This window comes from Adiantum capillus-veneris, chromosome 5 (assembly GCF_014529385.1).
Source record: "Adiantum capillus-veneris isolate H3 chromosome 5, ASM1452938v2, whole genome shotgun sequence".
Classification (NCBI taxonomy): Eukaryota; Viridiplantae; Streptophyta; class Polypodiopsida; order Polypodiales; family Pteridaceae; genus Adiantum; species Adiantum capillus-veneris.
In genome coordinates, this window is record NC_140935.1 from 32,677,224 (window position 1) to 32,703,741 (window position 26,518).

At 45.0% G+C, this 26,518-nt stretch overlaps 1 protein-coding gene across 2 annotated transcripts in view; it reads left to right on the forward strand.

Annotated features, from left to right (window-relative positions):
- Positions 1 to 283: 283 nt before the first annotated feature.
- The window catches only part of LOC147457105 (uncharacterized), a 70,574-nt gene continuing 44,339 nt past the window's right edge, over positions 284 to 26,518 (forward strand). Inside the window, exons 1-4 of one of the 2 annotated variants that reach the window (XM_086512114.1) lie at positions 284 to 428; positions 1,047 to 1,062; positions 1,193 to 1,641; positions 1,738 to 2,473. In XM_086512114.1, coding sequence (XP_086368240.1) covers positions 383 to 428; positions 1,047 to 1,062; positions 1,193 to 1,641; positions 1,738 to 2,473 — 1,247 coding nt within the window. In that variant the 5' untranslated portion in view covers positions 284 to 382. Of the gene's footprint in view, positions 429 to 1,046; positions 2,474 to 26,518 lie in introns of both variants that reach the window. The other variant, XM_086512113.1, reaches the window with a different exon arrangement.

The following is a 26,518-nucleotide window of genomic DNA, read 5'->3' on the forward strand; positions in this document are numbered from 1 at the left end:
CTGTCATCGGAGTGTATATCCATTTCACACAATGCCACCCTTCCCAAATTAGTCTTGCTCTTGTTCCCTTCAGTGCTAGATGTTAAAAGTCAATTTGCATGTCCTGTTAAATTCTATAGATGTTATATAGCAAGGCCCACCAAGCAAAACTAGTTTTTAGATTTAACTTCAGCTGGTACACCCTACGAGGCTCAAAAAATATTAAATTATGACTTGTATACCTTTCCTCTTTCTTGTGCGCCACTATACTTCAATTTGGAAGGACAATCGAATCAAGGAGTCGAACTCGTTTCGGTGCTGAAGCGTAATAAAAGTTTCTCCTTCCTGGAACATGCGCGCGCTCTGGACTTCCAGCTTAGAATTCAAAGCGCAGAAATGAGAAATGCCTTTGTCTTGCTTCGCCTTCTGCGTTCTCGCTGTTGCTGAAGGTATCTCTTTTTGCATTCGCTGCTGTCTCCTCCTCTCTCCCCTTGTGATGTCATACTCTCACCGTTATCGGACGTGAAGGTGTGACAGCTTTGACTCCTTCATTTCCAAGAAAGGTAAGAATATGGCAAGAATAGCTTTCTTCAGCACAGAAAGAAGCTTACACTGTGAGCTTTACTTAGCATGTCACATTTTTAATACTGGATGCACACTGCCATTGAACTAATACTTTAAGATGCATTGTATCCCTCAATGCATTCTGCTCCTGGTGAATCTTAAGTAGACATTCTGTTTCCTGTATCTCTCCTTGGAAAAACCTACATAGATATGGAGATCATTGTCCCTCATGTCTCTGCGATTAGAGCATGCTTGTGTTGCTTGATTCTAGTTTTTGACAAGAAACATATGGACATTGTGTTATGACACTAGTTCGATATAATTCATCGACAAGAATCAGATCAATAACGTACATGTCTGCAGCTGATCACTAACTGAGACCAGCCATTCACCCCATTTATGGCGTTTCTTGTTTTTTTTTCTCCTCATGGGCATACTGTGATTTAACTTGTTTATTACCGGGCTGGTTGTCTTTTGCAAGCTAAATCTCATTTTGTGTGCAGAGTTCTTGGAACCTTGGTAAGAGCAGAAGCATAGGTTTGAAGGTTTTCTGATTGCATTCATCACTTTAACTGCAGTAGTAAGCTGTATGTGAGGGGGTAGAGAGCAGCTCTTGGTTGATTCTCCTGTTGTATCTGGCTCTCTCAAGGGCTACATTCAGGATGGTAAAGGAATCCATAATGGACTCTGTCAAGGAGATTACTATAGCATGGATTGCTGGAAGGCAGATTGACTTCGGATCCATTACCATGAGCTTCATCGACATTACAGATTCATCCATCAGATTGGAAGTCAATGACAGGATCTTACAGGTTATAATTCCCTCATCTTTTCAGCTTGATGGTTGTTCCTCCTCTGCTACCTCTTCATCTGGCGAGGTTTTTCTTGTTACTGGTGCTGGGTGCACATCAGATGAATTTTTTGAGAACATGCTCTTGGCTTTGAATGAGAAGCTTGAGCGTGTGGCCATCCAACCGGATTCTTTATGCCATGTGTTGGATCATTTACTCCTAGCTTTTCAAAAGTATGAAAAACTCCAGATAAGCATGAAATGTTCAGCTGACAGTATGCCATGGGAAAGCAGAAACTCTCTTGCAGGTGAAAACTTTGCTCATCTAGATGATGCTTGTGAAAGTGAAGATGATGGCTTGTTAAGTGAAGATGATGACAGTGGCATGGCTGTTGATCTCTCAGATGACAATTCACTCGATCACTATGGTTATGACCTTGCAGCATGCGACAATGAGGGAAACATGGCACATTTTCAGTATACAACCTCTGGTTTTCTTTATACCATGTCTGACCATGCAAGATTAGAATGTGAAACAGCTCGGAAAATGGTCAGAGAGAAAGAGCTCATTTCAGAAGTTTTTGAACAGAGTGGCTCTTTGGCATGGTGTCATGTGATACCAGACCCCAAGTTGCTGACTGTGTATTTGCTTGTCCATGTTGGTGGGATTGTGCAAGACGATAATCTAGCATCTGCTCTGGGTATTTCCTTGAATTTCCCAGTAAAGATTTCTTTGCAATTTGATAAAAGTTTGTGGGTGCAACGTGGGAAGGGGCTGGTAAAGCCTTTGAAAGGAGAGTGCAAGGTTACTCAGGAAGTGCCAGCGAGTGGACATGATCTCGCAGAGTCGTCTAATGAATACACTCGCACCATGAGCTATGGAAATGCAGTGCTCTTGCCAAAGTTGGTCTGTGCTTTTTTCCAATTTCTTTCAAATGACACCATTATGTTGGAAGAAAAGCCAAGGAGTAGACAGTTTTTTGATGAACTGCATCAGTTTACTTCCATGGAGAACACGTTTGTGGGCCTTCTGTGTTTTCTCTGTGCTCGACTTAAGACACTTCAAGATTGGTGCATAGTCTGTTTGAACTCGTTGCCGTACTCTGTCTGCAGGTTAAGAACTTGTGATAAAGAACTGTGGTATGTTCACTCTGCTCTAAGCTTTATGACGATCTTCTTTTGGTGCAAAAGATATGCTATAGCACTTTGTACTCTTATTGCTTGGCTTTGTTTTGACTTCATATTTTGTATTTGTTTTAGGCAATGAATTTTTTTATTTGGAGACCTCTGACAGAATGTTACTCAGATAGGATTCTTTTTGTAGCTTATCCTGACTGCGAAATGATTTCTTCTTAATGTCAGATCATACTCAGGTTGAATGCACAATGCATGTAGGCCAGTCTACCTAGAGGCTCAATGGTAGAAGTTTGGCTTGCTCTTAGTTTTGCAGGCTAGATTTGTACCTTGGTAGAGTTCTGGCAACTTAAAATTTGAAACCATTATGTATTCAATTAAGGCATTGTCAACAGATGGAGTGACACCCACAAGAGGTCTATCCATAGACTGGTGGCATATTCTTGAGGAGAGTACTTCATCGACTCTCGTGACGCAACCGGTAGTGGAAAGGCCGCCGACGTGTGGCAGAATGGGCGACGATCATTGAGATCATTGGGCCCGAGAGTGTGGTGGGCATGGTTGTGGCTGGAGAGGCATCAAATAAGGTGGCCGGGGCTATCATCGTTCGCATGTACCCACAACTCACCTTCTCATTTTGCATGGCTCATTGCCTTAACAACCTTCTCAAGGACATAGGGCCATTGTCATTGTTACATGCACATTTAATCCTATGTGCATGTGGATAAGCTAACTCCTATTTCTAGGGTTTAGGACAACCACCCTTGTGAGCTGTTATGTGTAGCGGAAGTGATTTATGGTGTGTACTTAGGATGAGTGCCCAGTGCGTACTCAAGGTTCCTTTTAATGATTGAAAAACTTCTTTTTACTTCATGAGAGTTGTGCAATAGACGAGAGAGAGAGAGAGAGAGAGAGAGAGAGAGAGAGAGAGAGAGAGAGAGAGGACTGACACAAGATGGGGTCCATAACCCCCCTCCAAGGGCCCTGCTCTCTATTGCTAGAGAGGTATTTGCTTTAGATTGCACACAATGGGTCCAAACACTGAGATGCTTGACGGATATCGAGGAAAATGCTCGGTTACTATCAGGCTAAGGGTTGAAAATGCAAAACGCTAAGGGAATCTGCTTGGATCTGCAACCTTGGGACTGATCCAAAGAGACAATGCTGAAATCTGAAAACGCTAGTACCTTAGGGCTGAAGTCTTCAAATTGTTGGCGATGAAGGCTGACCTGGTACGATGCTGAAAACGCTGATAGCTGAGGTTGAGAAACGCTGATGGTACTGAAAAACGCTGGAGATTGAAGGCTAAAAATGCTGATGCCGATGCTGATGCTTGAAAATGCTGGCGATGGGCTGGAGTTGGAGAATGCTGATGCGGCGGGTACTTTTGTCATGGTATTGCAGGTCCTTACTTGCTTTGAGAGGTGACCCGTAAGGTCGTGTATATAGGAGTTTAGTGTTGGGTTGAGCAATCACTTATTTAGTCCCCATGACGTTGGAAAATGTCACTTATTAATAAGTTGCTGACTCACTAATAAGAGGTGGTTCACATGCAATTTGGCCTAGGCTTGGTACTAATGGGAACACTCCCCAATGCATACACCTAGTAGACACGGTTCGCAATCAAAGGGTATGCAGCTACACTTAAGTGCCTGGACATGCACGTCCTTCGCAAGGGTGCCATAACACTTCCTAGGCTGGCCTAAACCCTAGAAGTAGGAGTTACAGCTTGTCCACATGCACATAGGGGTAGATGTGCATGTGACATGAGCTTGTATGTGGGACTTGCATGTCCAGGCACTTTAGAGTAGTTGCTTACCCTTTGATTGCACATGAGCATAGCCAGTGTCTGCGATGTGTAGGCAGCACCTCTTATAAGTGAGTTTATTAACTCATCAATAAGTGACATTTTTAGAAATCGTGGGATTTTATTGGCATTGCTCGACATAGCTTTAATCCCATATATAAGTGACCCTAGTGGTCACTTCTCAAGCATAAGATAGTACCCTCAGTACACGGAGCAAGTACCAGCAATACCTCTGCATTCATGGCGTTTTTGCACCATCAGCCCGCAATACCAGATCAGCCCTAGCATTTTTCAGCTCAAACATCAGATCAGCTTGCGTTTTCAGTTTTCAGCCCAAGTACCAGATCAGCCAGCGTTTTCAGATTCAGCCCTCAGACCAGCCAGCGTTTTTGAGTTTTCAGCCCATCGTCAACAGTAGTTTAGCCCATAGCCTCGTCGCAGTCGCAAACCCCATTCAACATCCCTGGCGATTTCAGTTTTTAGCCTTTAGCGTCGCAGATCCAAGCATCAGGATTCTGAAGCAAGATCCCATCAGCATCTAGGACCATTGTATCAGCATGTTTGCAATCTAAAACAAATGCCTCTCCGGCAATAGAGAGGGGGGGCCCTTGGAGGGGGGTTTGGGACCTTGCACACCTCTCATGAAGTAAAAGGAACCTTGAGTACGCACTGAGCGTTCATCTTGAGCATTTACTGTCAATCACGTCCGTTGCACATTACATTGGTATCAGACTTCTATGTCAGTGTTTGGTATCATCACTGAAGGAAGAACCTAAAGAACCTCTCTCGGGTTTTTTTGGTCAAAGAAGTTTCGTGTCCTTGGCCCAAACTTATTAGCCACTCCCACCCTTAGTCCATCGCGCATCGGGCGTGCTCCCGTCTTCATCGCTTTGTCTTAAGGGCCACTAAGCCATAGAGGAACCACATAATTCTTTTTTGCTTGTTTGAGATTGCAGGTAACCAGAGATCACTTGGGCGTGTCAATCCGTCTTATTTGTGTTTTTGAAGAGTGACAGGTAACCCAGAAAAGAAGGGCTTATCCAACCTCCTCTCGTTCTTCTTTCCACTCATTGAGAGGGGACATTGCACATTGCGGCAAGCCAATTGACGTGAGGTGGCAAAAGCAACTTTGGTGTGAGCGCAATGTTGTCAAGGGACGCACCCGTGGGAAGGAGTTGAGCTTGGGTAAGAGAAAATCCTTCTTGAATATAGATTGCAAGCAGTACCTGTCAAAGTGGACGATGTGGAAGCGTAGAGAGAGAGAGAGAGAGAGAGAGAGAGAGAGAGAGAGAGAGAGAGAGAGAGAGAGAGAGAGAGAGAGAGAGAGAGAGAGAGAGAGAGAGAGAGAGAGAGAGAGAGTGTTTCCTGAACCAATCAACCTTGGCAATGAATAACTATCAGTCTATCACAAACTGTTGACGTGTCAAGCCACCGAAGAACGGAGCCAACCCTCAGATCACGGCTGAGGGGCCTAAAACCTAAGAAGAAGCAGTTGAAGAAGAAGAAGTCCTACCAACTTATGGGACCCCGTCCGATGGGGCCCAAGTGACATAAAGACATTAAAATAAAGGAAGCCCACACACACACGCAGGGAGAAGATGACGTGGCAATTGTATGGATCCTCAGAATTTGCGCTGATAGCATGTACGGATTTCCGGATTTCGTGCTGACATGCTAACGTGGCACAATTGTACGGATTTTCGCGTTTTACGTTGACTGGTGACGTGGCAGAGCTGTATGGAATTTTGCTTTTGTGCTAGCAGCTTTTGGGCATTTGCTTTTGAGCCAATTGCTTTTAAATTTGAAGGGGTTTCATGTAAACTATTTATAATGCCCAAGGGCCTTTAAATATGAGGCTAGGGCTCATTCTTTGGCACGCTTTAGTGAGAAGGTGCAGAGCGCAAGTACCGGCATTGTATCGAGCGTAATATAAAGATGTACTGAAAGGGGTGCAAAGGTTTGGGGCCAATACTCTCTGGGGAGGAATTCCGCCACTCCATGTCGCGTGTCGTCTCTTAGTTGTTATTGAAGTGCTAAAAGTCTGTTCAGTCTGTTCGTTTCTATTGGCACGTGGTGCTCGTTTTGTGACAATAACTGATGTATAATACAATGGAGGCAAGGGGTTGCATATATACCAACCGCAGTAAATTGCCCTACCCAAGTTTTGACAAATAAGTAAATTATATACCTAAAAGCCAAAATAAATAATGGGATCACATTGGCCAGTTCACTTGAGATGCCAAAACTCCTCTCTGCAACTCATAGTGGACATAAATAGTGAAACCAGTTTGTGTGTGTGTGTGAGAGAGAGAGAGAGAGAGAGAGAGAGAGAGAGAGAGAGAGAGAGAGAGAGTAGACCACATGGCACAAACGCAAGATATGGTGAAGAGGGGGTGATCAATCCCCCATGACTACCATGAACAGAAGACCTGTACAATGATCAGATGATATGTGGGTACCCCCTCTGGCTCCATATATAGGTGCCCAAAGGGAAGGTCGAGTAGAGCATGAGGAAGCCTCCACGACCCAGCATAAAACGAAGGAATATAGTAGGGCGCCAATACAAGGCGGGCGGCCGGACAATGCAGCCTATATATATATGTAAGCATGGGTGGCCAGCCCGGAGGCACACTAGCCGTACATGTATGCCCTAGACCTGTGTGTGAAGCAGCAGAGTGGTGTAAATCTACCACTTCCTCTCAGCACCGGATGCTGAACAAACCGTGTGAAGCCGAAGATGTGAGGCAAATGAAGAAGATGTCTGCTTCCATGTCCATCGAAGGACTACTCCGACGAACTCCACGAGTGTAGCAGCAGTCTGGGGTATCTCGACCGCCAAGAAATCTTCGTGGTAAAGTGCCGTCACGAGCAGTGTAGCAAACTGCTATACTCCGCTAATGCAGTGTGAAGATACTGTGTGAACGTCCCGAATTGAGTGCGAAAACAACTCCTTGTCGTAAAAGAAGTGCCAATAGACGTGCAAGTGTCCTGCCCAATAGGATATGTGGTGTCTGTAGTCAAACCGTGTGGAGAAAATGGAGAAGCCTAGGAACCGTCATGAGAATGATCGGAAGCTTGTCAACGCATGAACCTATAACCCAGTGTGTTGTCACGTGACACATCCAACCCTGTGTGTCCGTGGACAAGCTACAGCATGACCAGGGTTCAGTTCAGTCAAGTCAATCTAGAATAGGAAGTGTTTTGACACTTTTGTGAGTCTGTTTGTAGACCGTGCATATCCAGACACTTAGATTAGATGCATATCCTCTGGTTGCACACAACATGACCATCAGATTCCAGTTAGAACCCATCAATAACATTTTTACAGTGCATAGACCTATTTTCCCTATTTTTGACATTTTTCACTTATTATTTTTAAGTGACTTTTGTTGGAAAGTAGGTAGGGCAATTTTGCTAAGTTTGTATATAAGCAAAGCTAGCGGTAGCACTTTCTAGCAGAAGAGGCAGCAGGAGCACCTTGCTCAATAGGCAACTTCTCAGCAAGATCGACCCCGTGACAACTCTAGCGTTTTCAGCATTGCAGAAGGCCAAGCGTTTTTGCATCAGATCAGCCAACGTTTTTGCACTTGCAGATTCACGACAACAGTAGACAGTAGATCAGCCCTAGAGTTAGCAGATTCTCCCACAACAGGAGATCAATCCTAGCGTTAGCAGATTTTCACCGCGGAACCCAAATCAGCCTAGCGTTTTTGGATCAGCCAGAGACCTAGCGTTTTTGCAGATCTTCGTGACAGAATCCCCACAAGCATCTGCGTTTTTAGTTTCTAGCAGTCACTACCCGCAGTAGAACCCCCAAACCTCGATCTCACCTTCCCGCAGCAGATCCTCGTTGCTCGGCGAGATCCATCGAAGTTTGCAGTTTCAGCCCGGAAAACGCAGATTTCAGCATCCTCTGTGTTTTCAGCGTGTCGTCGTTGCATCGTCGTCATCGACATAGAGTCAGAATTTAGCAGATAAAGATTTGTAGATTTCAGCCGTTAGCATTTTCAGAATCAGCCCATCTCATCATCGTCCTCATCGTCGTCGACATCGTCGGCAAGTCCAAGCATTGTAGAGATTTGTGCAATCATAAGTAGACCGCTCTGGCCATAGAGAGTGGGGCCTTTGGAGGAGGGTTTTGACAACATTCTGGTGTCGTATTCTTCTCTCTCTATCTCTCAATCTCATGCACTTCCATTCACGGTGTCCATTCACTTTGTTTGTGTCCATTACACTCTCTCACTAAAGGAACGGAAGGCTCTCCCTTTTGTAAGTAAAAGAAACCCTTGAGCACAGTTCGGACCACTCATCTTGAGCAAAGTTCAACATTCATTCCGCTGCACCTAACATTGGTATCAGAGCTTTGGTAGTGTTTTGTATCACTCAAGGAACGAACCACAAGAACCACAATTTTTTTTGCTTGTTGTGGTCGCACGTAACCCAAGTCCTCTTGTGTCACAAAAATACGGAAGCGTAAACTGACGTTTAATTGCACTTCAAATACTCAAGAGAATTAGAGGGAGCGAGAAAACTTGACACTTCATTGGGGACCAGAAGATGGGCTGGTCCCCCCCCATAAAGAGAATATCTTTATTACTAAGGGAGAATCTTTACAAGCACAAGAACGGGGCATACGCCCGTCCTCTATTCTTTCTTCTGTTCTGTTCTGACTACTGACTGAGAAAGTGTTTCCACTTTCTTTCTGCTTAGGGGATTTCCCATCTTCTGCGAGACTGGTTGGAAGCTCTCGAAAAGAGAGTCTATCTTCCAAAACAGCTCATCGGAAGCTCTCACAGAGGAGAGTCCATCTTCCGTTATGTGTTGCCTTCATGCTCATTCATTCATGCATCCAACACAAAAGAGAAACAAGCAAAATGCACACGCACATGCTTGCTGTAATTTTCTGTACATAACCTGAAATTCTTACCTGTGCACACCCCTACGCCGAAACAGAGGTCTTCTTCGCGATGGAATCGCGCCAAACTTGATGTAGACTTAGGATAAGGAGAGAGAAGAGAATTTCTATGGCTGATTTGCTGAAAACAGCCCTAATCGAGGTGATTAGGGGCTGAAAACAGAGAATTACAGCAGCCGCACTCTGCTAAGAGAGCGTCTACGGCAGCTTCTCGCGATGAAACTTCACCAGAAGGTGTCTATGACTGTGAGATCCCTTGTTCTTGACAATGGGAGCACAAGGCTACCACATATGTCGCAAGGGGCTGCTCTCAAGCTTCAATGGAGGGCTCCACCGCGTAGAGCACGCTCACATTAGGGGGGGTAGGTGCACTGCCCGCCCTGAAAATGGGGGAGGGGGGGCTCCTAAATAGCCATCAGGGAGAGGGGGCGCTAGGAAGAGAGAGATGGTAAGAGTGAGAGTGAGAGAGAGTTAGTTTGCATTGGTAAGTGTGCCACTTGGCACACTTACTTTAAAAACTTAAAAACCATTCAACTTTTGACTTTAAAAACTTCTAGCTCATTAATTAAAAAAATGTGCAACTAACTAACAACTGCTACCAATGATTCTTTTATGAGAACACCAAAGGTCTACCGGCGCAATGCCGCACGGGCACTGCACCGCCTTTACCTGTTCACACTTGTCCGGCCGCCCGCCCGGGCACGGACCGTTAAATTTAATTTCACGAAACTTACCCTAAGGCTTTATTAGCTTTATTAGCCTTAGGGTCACTGTTCTAAGGACCCCATCTCATTCATGTGCTTGTACTGACGCGCGTATTTTTCCTGAGCCTAAAATCTGAGGCTACTGCTTACCCCTTTCTGAAGACCCGATTTCCCAATCACTAAGGCTTCAGGGTAATTTCTGCTAAGGTCCCTCTGAGGTGTTCTAGCCCGCATTTAGGCTCACCTGAGGCCTTAGAACTGCTAGGTCTATTCTGGTGTGCACACAACTAATTAGATAATTCTTTTCTCGTAAATAAATTAATTATTTACAAAGTCTGACTTAGTTACATCTTGGGCGTGTCAATTCCTAATCGTGTTTTTGAAGAGTGACAAGAGACCCAGGAAAGAAGGGCTTGTCCAGACTCCAGCCTCCCCTTGTGCCTCTTTTCACTCATTAAGAGCGGACCGTGCACTTAGCGGCCGGCCAATCGACGTGAGGTGGGAAAAAGCAACCTTGGTGTGAGCGCAAGGCCGCCAAGGGGTGCGCCCGCGGAAAAGAGCAGAACTCGGGTGAAGAGAAGATCCTTCTCTAACACAGACTGCAAGCTAAAGAAGAACCTCAAGAACCTCAAGACCCGCAAGAACCCCAAGAACCAAGACCCCCAAGTCTCAAGAACCCAAGACCACAAGAACCCACAAGAATCCACGACTTCAGTGGATGGTCATCACTCGAAGCGGAATGGATACTTCGCTCCGAGATGACAAGCATGAGAGAGGCGAAGAAGAATTTTCCCCACCAGGAGGTTTTTCCGACCCTTCCCAATCTACGCTAAAGATTGCACTAGATCCTATGGCAGCTTTCGACAAGATGATGATGGACAGTAAGCTAGAAAGTGACGCAGAAATGGCGGCCATAGAACGTAAATACGAAGAACGAATGGCAACCATAGCACGTGAACGCGAAGAAAGATTGGCAGCCATCGAGCGTAAGTACGAGCAAGCACGCTTGGAAGACAAAGCAAGACAAGTAGAATTTGATCGCGAGAACAAAGCAAGAAAAGAGAAGAGCGACCAACACATGAAGAGTTCTTGCGACTCTTTTCAATTGTGCAGGCACAGTTTGAACAGAATCAGGAGAAGATACTCTCTCAGTCTCTTCTTCTCCAAAGCATGACACACATGAAGATTTGCATGATGATAAGCGTGATGAATTGAATGATAATGATAAGCATGATGATTTGCATGATGATCAAGATGTGATTTCTCACAAGCATGATGATTTGCATGAAGATGATGTGATTGTTCACAAGGATGATGTGTTAGTTGATACTTTCTCTAGTGAAGCTAACCTCATTGCAGATTCAATCAATCACGAAGAACCGATCTTGGCTCTCGAGTCGAGGTCCAAAGAACCCCCTCAGGAAGAACCGATCTTGGCTCTCGAGCCTAGGTCCAAAGAACCCTTACAAGAAGTACTATGTGTTCGAATGATTAGTTAGCACGTAGTGATTGAGTGTTTCATCCGTGATCGTTTCCTGTATTTTAGTCAGCGTCTTTATGTGATCTCTTTTCCTAGGCATGACATATTGTGCGTTGAGCACGATTCACTCATGAATGAGCACGGGTGTATGCGGATTGTTCATGAAAAGCTGAAAAGTATGCATTCAAGGAAGTCACATTCCATGTCTCTTCCTTGGCACGACTCAGTTGTAGAAAGAGCACATGAAAGTATGCGCACCAAGCATAAGCATTTCCGTTGTGAATTGCCACAGTTAATTGATTTAGATCAGCAAGACAAGATTCGATCTCATTGTTTGCGTGTGTGTGGTGAACGGTTTGGCACTTCGTCTATTTGTTCATCTACATTGCACGCTCAGTCTTTAGAGAAGATTATATTTTTTCAAGTCAATTTACATGGAATAGGTATGTTCATGTTTTTGTGTTGGAAGTGGTTTCAGGAATTTTCAGCCATGGAGATTCTTGAAGAAGGAAGAAGCATGACTCTAGACGAAGTTGAAGCATTGAAGGAGCCACGGAAGACTTTGTGTCGCTTTTGGCGCGGCCCAAAGAAGGCATTGCAGACCTTTATGAAGTTCAAGTATCGCACGACCCACACCTTAGAGTGGGCCGACGAAGAGTCCTTTCCAGGATTCCGGATGTTATTGGCGATCTCCCTCGACGCCATACAGTTCGGTACAGTACCTCACTTTTAAAAGGAGGGGATGTCACGTGACACATCCAACCCTATGTGTCCGTGGACAAGCTACAACATGACCAGTGTTCAATTCAGTCAAGTTAGTCTAGAATAGGAAGTGTTCTGGCACTTTTGTGAGTCTATTTGCAGACCGTGCATGTCCAAACACTTAAGATTAGATGCATATCCTCTGGTTGCACACTATATGACCATCAGATTCTAGTCAGAACCCATCGGTAGCATTTTTACAATGCATAGACCTATTTTTCCTACTTTTGACATTTTTCACTTATTATTTTTAAGTGACTTTTGTTGGAAAGTAGGTAGGGTAATTTTGCTAAATTTGTATATAAGCAAACCTAGCGCTAGCACTTTCTGGCAGAAGAGGCAGCAGGAGCACCTTGCTCAACAGGCAACTTCTCAGCAAGACAGACCCCGTGACAACTCTAGCGTTTTCAGCATTGCAAAAGGCCTAGCGTTTTTGCATCAGATTAGCCAGCGTTTTTGCACTTACAGATTCACGGCAACAGTAGACAGCAGATCAGCCCTAGCGTTAGGAGTTCTCCCACAATAGCAGATCAGCCCTAGCGTTAGCAGATTTCCACCGCAAAACCCCAAATCAGCCTAGCGTTTTTGGATCAGCCAGAGACCTAGCGTTTTTGCAGATCTTCGCGACAGAATCCCCACAAGCATCAGCATTTTCAGTTTCCAGCAGTCAGTATCCGCAGTAAAACCCCCAAACCTCGTAGATCTCACCTTCCTACAACAAATCCTCGCCGCTCGGCGAGATCCATCGAAGTTTGCAGTTTCAGCCCGGAAAACGCAGATTTCAGCATCTGCGTTTTCAGCGCGTCGTCGTTGCATCGTCGTCATCGACATCATCATCGACATAGAGTCAGAATTTAGCAGATAAAGATTTGCAGATTTCAGCCATTAGCATTTTCAGATTCAGCCCGTCTCGTCATTGTCCTCATCGTCATCGACATCGTCGGCAAGTCCAAGCATTGTAGAGATTTGTGCAATCATAAGTAGACCGCTCTGGCCATAGAGAGTGGGGCCTTTGGAGGAGGGCTTTGACAACATTCTGGTGTCGTATTCTTTTCTCTCTATCTCTCAATCTCATGCACTTCCATTTACAGTGTCCATTTACTTTGTTTGTGTCCATTACACTCTCTCACTAAAGGAACGGAAGGCTCTCCCTTTCGTAAGTAAAAGGAACCCTTGAGCACAGTTCTGAGCACTCATCTTGAGCAAAGTTCAACATTCATTCCACTGCACTTTACATGTGTTTAGGTGGCTAAGCTGTGTAAAACTTTAGGAAGGCCAGATGTTTGATCACAGTTCGGAGCACTCATCTTGAGCAAAGTTCAACATTCATTCCGCTGTACTTTACATGTGTTTAGGTGGCTAAGCTGTGTAAAACTTTAGGAAGGCCAGATGTTTGCGCCGTAAACGTCCTCCGAAACAAGGAAAGCCAAACTAAACAGTTTGCACTGTAGAAGCTACTGTAAGCTGCAATAGTCACCGAGAGACCGCACGGACCACCTCTAGATGGTGTCTTGTTAGTAGGTAGGGTAATCCAAGATGAGGGGAAAGCCAGACTCAACAGTCTGCGCTGTGAAGGGCCTCTGAGAAGAGGTGTGGTCAAACCAATCTGTGTGCCTCTTGATCATCCTGTAGAAGTAGTCTGCGCTGTGACGTGAAGTGAAGTGGCCAGACCAAGATGTCTGCGCCGTCTTGCCTGTATCTCCTGCCTCCAATTCCCCGGTGTCAACCAAAACAAAATCCACGCCAACAACGCCACCAAACCGCATGTCGGTGTGGCTCTCAATGTGAATGAGCTGGGAGTGGCCTATTGCTGCCCAGGTTGAGGGATAAGTCTATTGTAAGGTTACAGAGGGTGAGTGTAAGAAACTCTGAAGGTAGCAATCCAAATAATCAGGAGTGTAGAAGAGCAACCGCACTACCATCCAAGCCAAGCTCTGGGTGACTCTGGATGTAGTTGCGGGATGCATCTCGTGGGTAAACTCTCCAAGAGAGTCCAAAGCACTGAAGTCCCACTCCAGTCTATAGATCCAAGCAATGAATTTGTCCAAGAAGAGATCCAAGAACCTCTCCCTAAGTCCATGTAGATGCTCCTGTGTAAGCAAGTGATCTGACGCGTCGAAGTCAAGTGGAAAGTGTCTTTCCACCCAAGATGGTGGTGTCTTCTCTGGGAATGTCGGAATCCCATTTTCCATGAGCATGGCCATATCTCGTGTGAACTTCTTTGATGAGTGCATATGTGTGTCCATTGCAAACCACAAGTCACCACCCCCCTCTAGAGTGCGCAGCCGCCAAATCTCGTGTGAACTCCTTTGATGAGTGCATATGTGTGTCCATTGCAAACCACAAGTCACCACCCCCCTCTGGAGTGTGCAGCCGCCAAATGATGGCTGGAATGAATAAATCCCCCAAGGATCGTATGCCCGTAGATGATCAAGCCGATGTCGAAGATACCGTGTACTGCAGCAGTCACTGAGAGCCCACATGGACCACCATCAGATGGTGTCCTTGCAGGAGGTAACTTCATCCTCTGTGAAAAACACAAACCATGTGGCTGTTGTCCACCCAAAAACGCAACTGCGAGGTGATGAAAACGTTGCTGTCCAGCGATTTTCAGCGTGCTCGTACGCTCCCAACAGGGTTTGGAGCGGTGCAGAGGGTCTGGGGAGGGTGAGGAATTAAAGTCACAGCCCCAGGTGGGCTGAAAACAGAGAAAACACAGCAGGTGTATGGCTGAAATATCTAGGAAATGGAGAGGATATGGGCCAGCAAGGCACCGGATGCCAAGCCGGGTCGGAGGCAAGATCTGTGGGTGAGGCCCAGCAGCTGATTGCTGCCCCTCCATACTGAAAACACTGATGCTCCCAAAAACGCAGATGGCCTGCAAAAACGCAACTGGAAAAGGGGCATTTCTGGCGAGGAAAAGGGTCCAGACCCTAGCGCTAATAGGGAAAACGGCAGATCTGATGGTTTCATGCAAAAACGCAGATGGCAAAGCATTCCTTCGCGATGGAAGGTGTTCAAAAAGATGGCGCCACCACCTCTTGCAGACAAATTTGCAGAAATGTTGCTGTTGAAGAAAACACTGGTTGGTCTGATCTTCTTGGGAGAGAACCTGATGTTGATGTAGCGGCAGATCAATGGAGTGTAGCAGACTTGGACACTCCAAGTCAAGAATCGACCACAACACCACCAAATAGCCACTTCAAAACATTTCACAGTTCACAATTTATTCGACACTGGCCTGGCGGAGTTCCGTGCCTAGAGATATTGGCCCCAAAGACTGGCGCCCCTTTCGGTATTTCTTTTTGTATTAATCTGAGTTCAAAGTACAAGAGTGTGGGCAGACGCTCACACTTAGACTCTGCGTCCAGATGCTCTAAGTTGTGAGTGGCCTACCCACTTATTTAAAGAGTACGAGGGTTGCCAAAAGCAGAGCCCCGAAAGCTGAAAATCAAAAGCTTTGAAAAATAAAGCAAAAGTTCTTTCTCTCTTTCTTTTAATAAAGCAAAGAGGCTTTTCTTCTCTCTCTCTCTCTCTCTCTCGTTTAAATGAAATAAAGCAAAGAGGCTTTCTCTCTTTTCCCATTGCGTGGAAAAGCAATGCCAAAAGTTGAAATCAAAAACAGCCCACGCAAAAGCAAAAGCAATGCCAAAAAATCTGACCAGCTTTTCGTAAATCGCACTGGTGTCCGTATAGCGGGCCACGTGTCAGCCCACCACGTCAGCAAATCAGGGTTAGGGTTAGGGCAGAATTAGGGTTTTTGATTTTAGGATTAGGGTTTCAGCAGAATTAAGGTTTTTGATTTTAGGATTAGGGTTTTAGCAGAATTAGGGTTTTTGGTTTTAGGGTTAGGGTTTCAACAAAAATAGGGTTTCTAGTAGCCACGTCATCACTTTGTGACATACCCCCCTCTTGAAAGCATTGTAATCGCCCTCGATTACGCCTGCAAAATAGACAGAAGCCATAAACTGTCTTAGCAGACAATGACTGTTAGTACCTACGTACTAGGAACGCACATCTAGCACATGTACCAATCGACAGTCACATCACACGACATCACATGACATCACTAGACATCGACATTCAACATTCATTCGGAACGCACATCTAGCACATGTACCAATCGACAGTCACATCACACGACATCACATGACATCACTAGACATTCGACATTTATCGGCAATGTAGCTAGCAATCGCATCTAGATCCAGTCGGGACCTCATCAATGTCCGATTGACTAACCCCTATTGCAACCATGTTTATTCGAGATCAATTAGACCAAAATGATGCAGTCATTTCGTCTATCAGTTCCTGCACTTAAAAACAAGTCAAGAACAAATCAGTTTCATATTTCGGAATTTCATTCCATAAAGTCATCCAGCAGAGTACTGTCAGCTCTCAGTATCCCTGAAGCTCAAAGAGACATCAGTGACTCTAGTATTCAAAAATCGAGGCATCTGTTGACAAAGGAGTGGAGTAACTCCCCTCTTGTGTAAACCCACTGCACCAGATCTCCGGCCAAGCTGAATTCTGGGTTCCATTTGGAATAGACTATGCTAAACCAAAAGCTTCAAGGTAAAGATTTACATTCCGAGGAATATCTACTAGGTCTTCCTCCTCCATTCGCTTCGCATCCAATGCGAAGTAGGTCTTGAATTTAACCAAGAACCGTCAGTTCGCTTTACCTTCTTACTTTCTTTCTGCGCCAATGTCTGTTCTGGAACGAGTATTTGCTCGTTTTTGTCCATTTCGGGTTGTTCATCATCAGGCACATCGCCTTCAAAAGGCTTCAAGAGACTCACATGAAAAACATTGTGAATCCTCCAAGTATTCTGGCAGCTTCAGTCTAAAGGAGATATCATTCATCTTTTCGGAAAACCTGGAAAGGTCCACACTATGTCATGCTAAGCTTACAAAAAGAAGCCGCTCCTTTCCCCTTTGTTTTCTTTCTTGGTCGTCCCTTCCTATAATGTAAGAGCACCCAATCCTTCTCCTTCAATTGGAAATCGCGACAATGGCGATTTGCTGCCTTTTTCTGTCTTTCCTGAAATTTCTGCAAAGCCTTCCGGACCAAGTCCCTCGTGAATTGGTCGGCTTCAAAGAAAAATCTTATCTTTCGCACTAAGGAAGGGTAGAATCTTTATAGCAAATTCAAAAATCTCAAATGGCATCTTCCCCATCAAAGAGTCAAACGTGTTTCTGTAGGCATATTCCACCAAAGGTAAAAACCTTTCCCAAGTAGTCTTCTGATCCAACTAAGAACACTTCAACAAAGCCAATACCACTGAATTAGCAATCTCTGATTGCCCGTCAGTCTGCGGGTGGAACGAGAACTGCAACCGCGTGCCTATGTTCTCCCAAATAGCCGTCCAAAACAAACTCGTGAACCTGGGGTCCTGTCGGAGACAATCGTCTCAGGCATGCCATGTAATCTGAAGATCTGGGCAATAAACAATCGTGCCCACGCTGTGTTCTTGGGAGATGAAATCCATTGCAGTACTTTCTCAGGGCGGGTGGGTATGGGTAAAAGGCTGTAACAATCCCTGTGATTTATGCCTGTCAAACTTGACCTTCGGGCATACCAAGCAAATGCGCACAAACTTGTCCACATCCTTCTTGAGTCTCGACCAAAAAAAAGTATCTCTCTACCTCTTTCAAGGTGGTAGCAATGCATCGGTGACCTGTAAAAGGCGGACAGTGGCATTCGGTTAGAACCTTTTCCCTTCAACGGTTGCGTAACGCACAACATGGTTTTTGCCATCCCGAATGGAATAATCCGCTACTATCTCCCCTTTCTGTATTCAACTGAATACATCTGCAAAATCTGTTCTGTGCCGTACTAACCGACCATATCTTTGAAGTTCCTATGATATATCGCGGAAATAGCCAGAACCAACGGCTTTCTGGACAAAGTATTTGCCACCAATTTCTTCTGTCTCTGCACATGGACAATCCGGAAGTAAATTGTGACAAGATGTTTGCCGACCGCATCTGCTTTTTTCGATAGCTGCTTCCGAAGTAGCGTAAACTCGCATCATCTGTGAAAACTGTAAAATCGACTCCGAGTAGGTAATGTCGCCACTGAATAAGAGCATGGATAGCCGCCAAAAGCTCTTTCTCACAAATCTGTGCTGAACACAGTCCCAAGAAGCTTCTAACTTCATGGACATTCTTCAAATGGGGCCAATCACGGATAGTCTCTATCTTGGCCGGATCCATATGCACTCTTGCTGCTGAGACAATGTGTCCCAAAAAGTGTATCTCTGGTAGGAAAAATTCACTTTTCTTTGCATTAATCACTAACTTGTGATCTCGTAATGTGCGAAAGACCTGAAGCAGATGATCTCTATGTTTTGTCTCGTTCTTGGAGAAAAAAATGATCTCGTCAAAGACAGTGCGAACAAATAGCCTGTACTCTCGAAAAATCCTATCCATCATCCGGTTAAATGTCGTAGGAGCATTGCCAAAAACTTAAATAACCCCAAAGTCGTCCGAAAGGTTGTCTTGTAGACGTCTTCCGGCGCGATTCGGATCTGATGATATCCACTCTTCAAATCAATCCTGCTAAAACACGAGGATCCCTGTAATGGAGTATATCATCGATCCTAGGAATCGAAAATCTGTTCTTGATGGTGATTTTGTTGAGAGCCTTATAATCGATGCACATTCTCCAAGATCTGTCTTTCTTCAAAACCAACAACATTGGAGAGCAAAACGGTGAAGTACTAGGCTGGACAAGCCCCTTTTCCAAGAGGTCTTTCACTTGGTTCATAATCTCTTCGTTCTGGGCTCGGCTCACACGGTAAGGTGGCCGGTTCGGTGGTGTGATTCCTGGCGTCAGTATAATCCTCAGGATGAGCGGGTGGTAACTCGCTTGGTAGGCCCTCTAAAAAGCAATCGGCATGAGTGTGGAGAAAATCTTGGCGTTCTTTTGTTCAGGTCAAACATATTCGACCTTCATCCATCGTTCAGTTCTCTCCCAAAAAAAAGCGAGTAAAGAAACTGAAGTTCATCAAGTACAATCTATGAGCCCTTCATTTGTCAAAGTCGCATTCTCGGCCCGGTAGTCAACCACGGCGTTGTTCTTGTGGTACCAAGGGATTTCGAGTAGAACGTCACAACCTTCCAAGGTAATTACGTAAAACTCCGCGTGCTCTAAACACCCCTCTCATTGCAAACGAAGTTTGCCAATGCTCGATGTAATGGCAACATCCCGTCCGGGTGTCCTCTCGAACTACCTCCGCCTGTGGCCTCAGCCTATTGGGCGTAATTCCAAATCGAGCCGCCAATTCAAGAAGTTGGCGTTGGCTCCTTCAAAAGAGCTTCCCGATCTTTCACTTTGCCCCAAAAGCAGCAAAGTTTGTACTTTCATTCATTTGATTTGGTTCAGGCCACACGTGATGTGGTACCAGTTCTGCTTTTTATCTGCCTTTTCTGCCACGTCTCTCAGCTGCTTTAGAACTTTCTGGCCTTTCTTCATCTTGTTCATTCGGTGCCTTGCTAGGGCATTTCGCGGAGATATGCCCAGTTTCCCCGCATTCAAAGCACTTCCCCTCCTTTATGTAGCGAGCCCGCTCCTGAGGAGTAAGCTTGGGTCGTGCATCCTTCTTTTCTGGTTTGCTCTTTCTCTTTCTACTTTCATTTGTCGAAGTCTGTTCAGCTCTTTGTTCATCCTGTTCATTCGGTGCCTTGCTAGGGCATTTCGCGGAGATATGCCCAGTTTCCCCGCATTCAAAGCACTTCCCCTCCTTTATGTAGCGAGCCCGCTCCTGAGGAGTAAGCTTGGGTCGTGCATCCTTCTTTTCTGGGTTGCTCTTTCTCTTTCTACTTTCATTTGTCGAAGTCTGTTCAGCTCTTTGTGTCATGATCTCATCGGTGGGGTAAGTCAGACTGTTAGAATGGATGGCAAAACCTCATTTCGCATGACTCATCAACTCCTGAATAGAAGCTGACTTCTGTTCCAAGCAGTGATCTCGGATCTCTGTAGGTAGACCCCAGGTAAACCGCTCAATATGTTCCTTGAACGAGATCTTTTTAAATGAAGAGGTGGGTAGAAAAGAGCTCCAGAATCTCTCGCAATAAGCGTCCACTGTATCTTTCTCGGTCATTCGAAGATGGTTCCAAGCAGTTCGTATATCACGCCATACTTTTGAGTCAACCAAGAAGAAATAAAAAGTCTCTTGAATTTCAACCATTTTACTGGCGCAGTCTTGCTTAATAGAAGCGTGGACCACCAAGTTCGAGCATTCCCCTTAAAGTAAGAGGCAGCTCTCCGAATCTTAGAGGGTTATGAGTAATACCCTCCCGCGAAAGCGATGTCAAATTGCTCTACAAAAGACAAAGCCTTCGAAGCATCTCTATATCCCGAAAACGTGTCAAATTTAATTGATTGTCCACCTTCTTTAAACTCTCGGACTTTCTTGCTTTTGTCTTCCAGAAAGTCATACTGGTTGGCTTCGTAAAAATTCTTCTTCTTTGCATAAAAGTTGCAGTCATTAGAGTCTGAACTATCTGTAGACAAGTCCTCTATAGAACTGTCACTCACGAGGCGAGATTTAGACTTCTTTGTCTTTTTTCTTGCCCTTTCCGAAGCGTTGCTTTTTGCTTCGCTTTTTGCCTTTTCGGTCTTTTTTGCTCGAGTCAGATGAGCTAGAAGAACTATCAGAAGAAGAAGAAGAAGAAGAACTGGGTACTTGTTCAAATCGAACACGCTTCTTCTGTTTCTTTGCCTTTTCAAATGTCGACTGACGACCCAGTGCCTTTCTTCTGCTTTTTGCCGTGCTTTTCAGCTTTGTTTTGTGCGTCAAAAGCGGGTTTTGGGGGTGGTGTTGTGGTTTTCTGCCACTGCGTATGCACCTCCTCTAAAGATGTCTTGCTCATATATTTTGCAAATTTTGGGTCCTTCGCAAAATTGAGCATCATCTTTGTTGCATCGCTGATCAATTGACAACGCTCCATCTCTCGACGCTCTGCCTGAGTAGGCCGAGGCGGGCCATACTCCTTGCCTGAATCTTCGTTGTGATCCCTTCCCGCATCTCCGGATGCAAAGGGAGTCGATTGATCTTTGCTTGAAGCCATAGGTGCCACGGAAAAAAAATTCGGATTGGATTTCCCGTAGAAGAGAAATTGGTCGTGCTCTAATACCACTGTAACAGACTTGGACATTCCAAGTCAAGAATCTACCACGACAACACCAAATAACCACTTCAAAACATTTCACAATTCACAATTTATTCGACACTGGCCTGATGGAGTTCCGTGCCTAGAGATATTGGCCCCAAAGACTGGCGCCCCTTTCGGTATTTCTTTTTGTATTAATCTGAGTTCAAAGTACAAGAGTGCGGGCAGGCGCTCACACTTGGGCTCTGCGTCCAGATGCTCTGAGTTGTGAGTGGCCTACCCACTTATTTAAAGAGTATAAGGGTTGCCAAAAGCAGAGCTCCAAAAGTTGAAAATCAAATGCTTAAGTAAAAGCTTTGAAAAATAAAGCAAAAGTTCTTTCTCTCTCTTTCTTTTAATAAAGCAAAGAGGCTTTTCTTCTCTCTCTCTCTCTCTGTCTTGCTTAAATGAAATAAAGCAAAGAGGCTTTCTCTCTTTTCCCATTGCGTGGAAAAGCAATGCCAAAAGCTGAAATCAAAAACAGCCCACGCAAAAGCAAAAGCAATGCCAAAAAATCTGCCCAGCTTTTCGTAAATCGCGTTGGTGTCCGTATAGCAAGCCACGTGTCAGCCCGCTACGTGTTAGCAAATCAGGGTTAGGGTTAGGGCAGAATTAGGGTTTTTGATTTTAGGGTTAGGGTTTTAGGAGAATTAAGGTTTTTGATTTTAGGGTTAGGGTTTCAACAAAATTAGGGTTTTGGTTTTAGGATTAGGGTTTCAGCAGAATTAGGGTTTCTGGCATCCACGTCATCACTTTGGGACATGGAGAGCCTGAAGCTCTGAAACCATGTGAGGAGAGAGAGAGAGAGAGAGAGAGAGAGAGAGAGAGAGAGAGAGAGAGAGAGAGAGAGAGAGAGAGAGAGAGAGAGAGAGAGAGCATACAACAAACGCAAGATACGATGAAGAGGGGGCGATCAGCCCCCCATGACTACCATGAGCAAAAGACCCGTACAATGATCAGATGATATGTGGGTACCCCCCCTGGCTCCATATATAGGTGCCCAAAGGGGAGGTCGAGCAGAGCATGAGGAAGCCTCCACGATCCAACATAAAAAGAAGGCCCCCCATGACTACCATGAGCAAAAGACCCGTACAATGATTAGATGATATGTGGGTACCCCCCCTGCTCCATATATAGGTGGCCAAAGGGGAGGTCGAGCAGAGCATGAGGAAGCCTCCACGATCCAACATAAAAAGAAGGATTATAGTAGGGCCCATATAAGGCGGGCGGGCGGGCGGACAATGCAGCCTATATGCATATGCAAGCATGGGTGGCCAGCCCGGAGGCACACTAGCCGTACATGTATGCGGGTTTAGGACAGCCTAGGAAGCGTTCTGGCACCCTCGTGAGCTTGTACACATGACGTGTATGTCCAGGCTCTTAAGATCAATTGCATATCCTCTAATTGCTGTAATAGACTTGGACACCCCAAGTCTAGATTCTGTCGTGACATGAGAGAGAATCTCTTAAAATACTTCACAACTTTAAAATCACAGTTCAATTTGGTCGACACGGCCCGGCGTAGTTCCGTGCCTAGAGAGATTGGCCCCAAAGGCTGGCGCCCCTTTTGATATTTCTTTTATATTAATCTTTAAGTAAAGCACAACTCCCGAAGGAACCTCTGCTCTCAAACTCTGCGTCCAGATGCTCTCAAGAGTGAGGCCCTGAGGGCTCTTTTATTCTTACAAGGGAATGCAAAAATCAAAGCCCCAAAATCAAAAGCAATTCAAACTCAAAAGCATTTAAGCTTTAAAATCTTTTAAAATAAAGCAATTGTTTTAAAAGCAACTGATCCCAAAATCTGCCCAAAAAAAAGCATCAGCTCAATTTGTGGAAATCCGTACAACAGCCACGTCAGCATGTCAGCGCGATATGCGGAGATCCGTACTGCTGTCCGTACTGTTTTTTGCCACGTCAGCATTGTTTTCGTACTGTTTTTGCCATGTCAGCACTTGTCCGTACTGGATTGCCACGTCAGCATTGTGTGTGTGTGTGTGTGCGTGTTTTTGTCCGGGGACCTACCACGTCACCAGTTTGTGACATAGCCCCCTCTTGAAAGAATTGTAATCACCCTCAATTACGCCTGCAAAACAGACAGAGGCCATAAACTGTCTTAGTAGACACTGACTGTTAGTACTGACGCACTAGACACGAGACATCTAGCACATGCACAAAGACTACAATCACATTACTGCACATGACATCACAGGACATCACATGACAAATCACATGAAAAAATCATTCCAAATCTCAGACAATGACTGCCAGCAACGTATTTAGTAACCACATCTAGATCCATTCCGGACTGCATTGATGTCGGGTTAATTAATTCCATATTGCGATCATGTCTATAGAGTTTTTTTTCCGACTCAAGCACTGTCGTGTGCAAGTAGTCATTCGCCTCAAGCACTGTCGTGTGCGAGAAATCTTTCACCATGAGCACTGTCGTGTGCGAGAATCTGTTGCCTCAAGCACTGTAGTGTGCAAGAAATCTTTTTCGGGGATCTCAATCCATCACTAAGTTCATACCGAATAGAGTGGTCCAGTCATTCATTCCATTGAATCAGTCGTGATTCATGATTTGTTATCAAGTTCATTCGGGAGCTGTCACTGCTCCAAAATCATCATCATCTCAGTCTTATTCTTGTTATCTGTTCACAAATAGCAGGTTCCATTAGTTTCCTTCAGAATTCATGATACTTATCGTTGTCAGGTTCATTCTGGAGCTGTCATTGCTCCGAATTCGTCATCCATTATCATCGATTTCACCTGTTATATGCACACATCTAGCAAGTTCTTCCAGAGAATATTAATCTCATACGTAAATTGAACTCATGTTTGAAAATTCCTATTTCAAAATTCTTCATTCACACACTTAGTTCAAACTGAACACAATGTTTCAATCATCTATCCGTCTCATCTATCTAGAAGTCTTGATGCACCTAGATCTCTGTGTAGCCATCTCATTCCGCAGGAACTCTCGATGCTCTCACCACAGCATCTAGTCATCTCATTCATATGGGAAACTTGACGTACTAGAATCATTCAACATGCGTCATCATTCATTCATTCAAATTCATCATTCTTATCTCGAATCGAAAGGATATCCGATTCATTTCTGAGTTGTCTCGCTCTCGCTCTCACCATCTGATCCTTGACTTCACTTGCAAAACAGGCAAGGAGATGGCTCACCTCGTTGCAAAAGAGTGGACGTCTAGCTCCACGCTTTCCAAAGCGAATTCCTCACTCCTATTTCGGGTTATCTGCTCACAAACAACCAGATTGTCAAAACATCAATATCTCTTTCAGTGTCCTTTTCAGTATTAGGTTCATCTTCTGGTCAACAGTTCTGTTCTAGCTCTTCCTGCGAGTAAAGCTTCTGTTTTTCTGTACTTTTCTGTCCTTTCAGCTTTCGTCTTGTCCTCAGAGGGGAATCAATGGCCTCACGCCATCTCGAGTGAATCTCATCAATCGGGTAATCTTTTAGGTGTTTTCGCAAATCTTGGGTCTCTAGAGTACTTCATCAATCTTTTCATATCCATGTCAACCTGTAGTGGACGCTTCTATTCTGATCTGGCAAAAAAATATAAAAAATATATTTTTGCCGAAATCTTCTTTCTTTTCTTTAGTTCCCGCGCCTAATTTCAACTGGATGTGTTATCTTTGTCAGATTCTCCACGAGAACCCATGTGTAATCTGGGATTCCTAATGGCTTTATGTCCTGTAAGACAGAGCGATGGAGACGGGAGCGCGTCCGATGCGCGATGTATGAAGGGTGGGAGTGGCTAATAAGTCCGAGCTCGGGACTCGAAGATACCTCAATTAACAATTTCCAAGAGTGCCTTGTCTGCAATTTAATAGGACCGGTATGCTTTGAGAAAAGCACACGCCCGATGCTCTGATACCACTGTAACAAACTTGGACACCCCAAGTCCGGAGACGGGACCCGAAGATACCTCAATTAACAATTTCCAAGGGTGCCCTGTCTGCAATTTGATAGGACCGGTATGCTTTGAGAATAGCACACGCTTGATGCTCTCATACCACTATAACAGACTTGGACACCCCAAGTCCGGGGTCGGGACCCGAAGATACCTCAATTAACAATTCCTGAGAGTGCCCTGTCTGCAATTTGATAGGACCGGTATGCTTTGAGAAAAGCACACGCCTGATGCTCTGATACCACCGTAACAATCTTGGACACCCCAAGATCGCGGTTGGGACCCAAACATACCTCAATCAACAATTTCGAAGAGTGCCCTGTTTGCAATTTGATAGGACCGGTATGCTTTGAGAAAAGCACACGCCTGATGCTCTGATACCACTGTAGTAGACTTGGACACCCCAAGTCCGGGGTCGGGACCTGAAGATACCTCAATTAACAATTTTCAAGAGTGCCCTGTCTGCAATTTGATAGGACCGGTATGCTTTGAGAAAAGCACACGCCTGATGCTATGATACCACTGTAACAGACTTAGACACCCCAACTCCGGGGTAGGGACCCAAAGATACCTCAATTAACAATTTCCAAGAGTGCCTTGTGTGCAATTTGATAGGACCGGTATGCTTTGAGAAAAGCACTTGCCTGATGCTTTGATACCATTGTAATAGACTTGGACACCCCAAGTCCGGGGTCGGGACCTGAAGATACCTCAATTAACAATTTCCAAGAGTGCCCTGTCTGCAATTTGGTAGGACCGATATGCTTTGAGAAAAGCACATGCCTGATGCTTTGATACCACTGTAATAGACTCGGACACCCCAAGTCCGGGGTCGGGACCCGAAGATACCTTAATTAACAATTTCCAAGAGTGCCCTGTTTGCAATGTTATAGGACCGGTATGGTTTGAGAAAAGCACACGCCTGATGCTTTCATACCACTGTAATAGACTTGAACACCCCAAGTCTGGCGTCGAGACCCGAAGATACCTCAATTAACAATTTGCAATGTGATAGGACTGGTATGCTTTGAGAAAAGCATACGCCTGGTGCTCTGATACCACTGTAGCAGACTTGGACACCCCAAGTCCAGGGTCGCGAACAGAAGATACCTCAATTAACAATTTCCAAGAGTGCCCTGTGTGCAATTTGATAGGACCAATATGTTTTGAGAAAGGGACACCCGGATGTGGGTCCTTATGGAAAACCACCTATGTATGTGCAAATTGTTTGGTTACACAATTTTAAGGAGTTGATGCAGGCAGAAAATCTAGGGGTGGTTTTG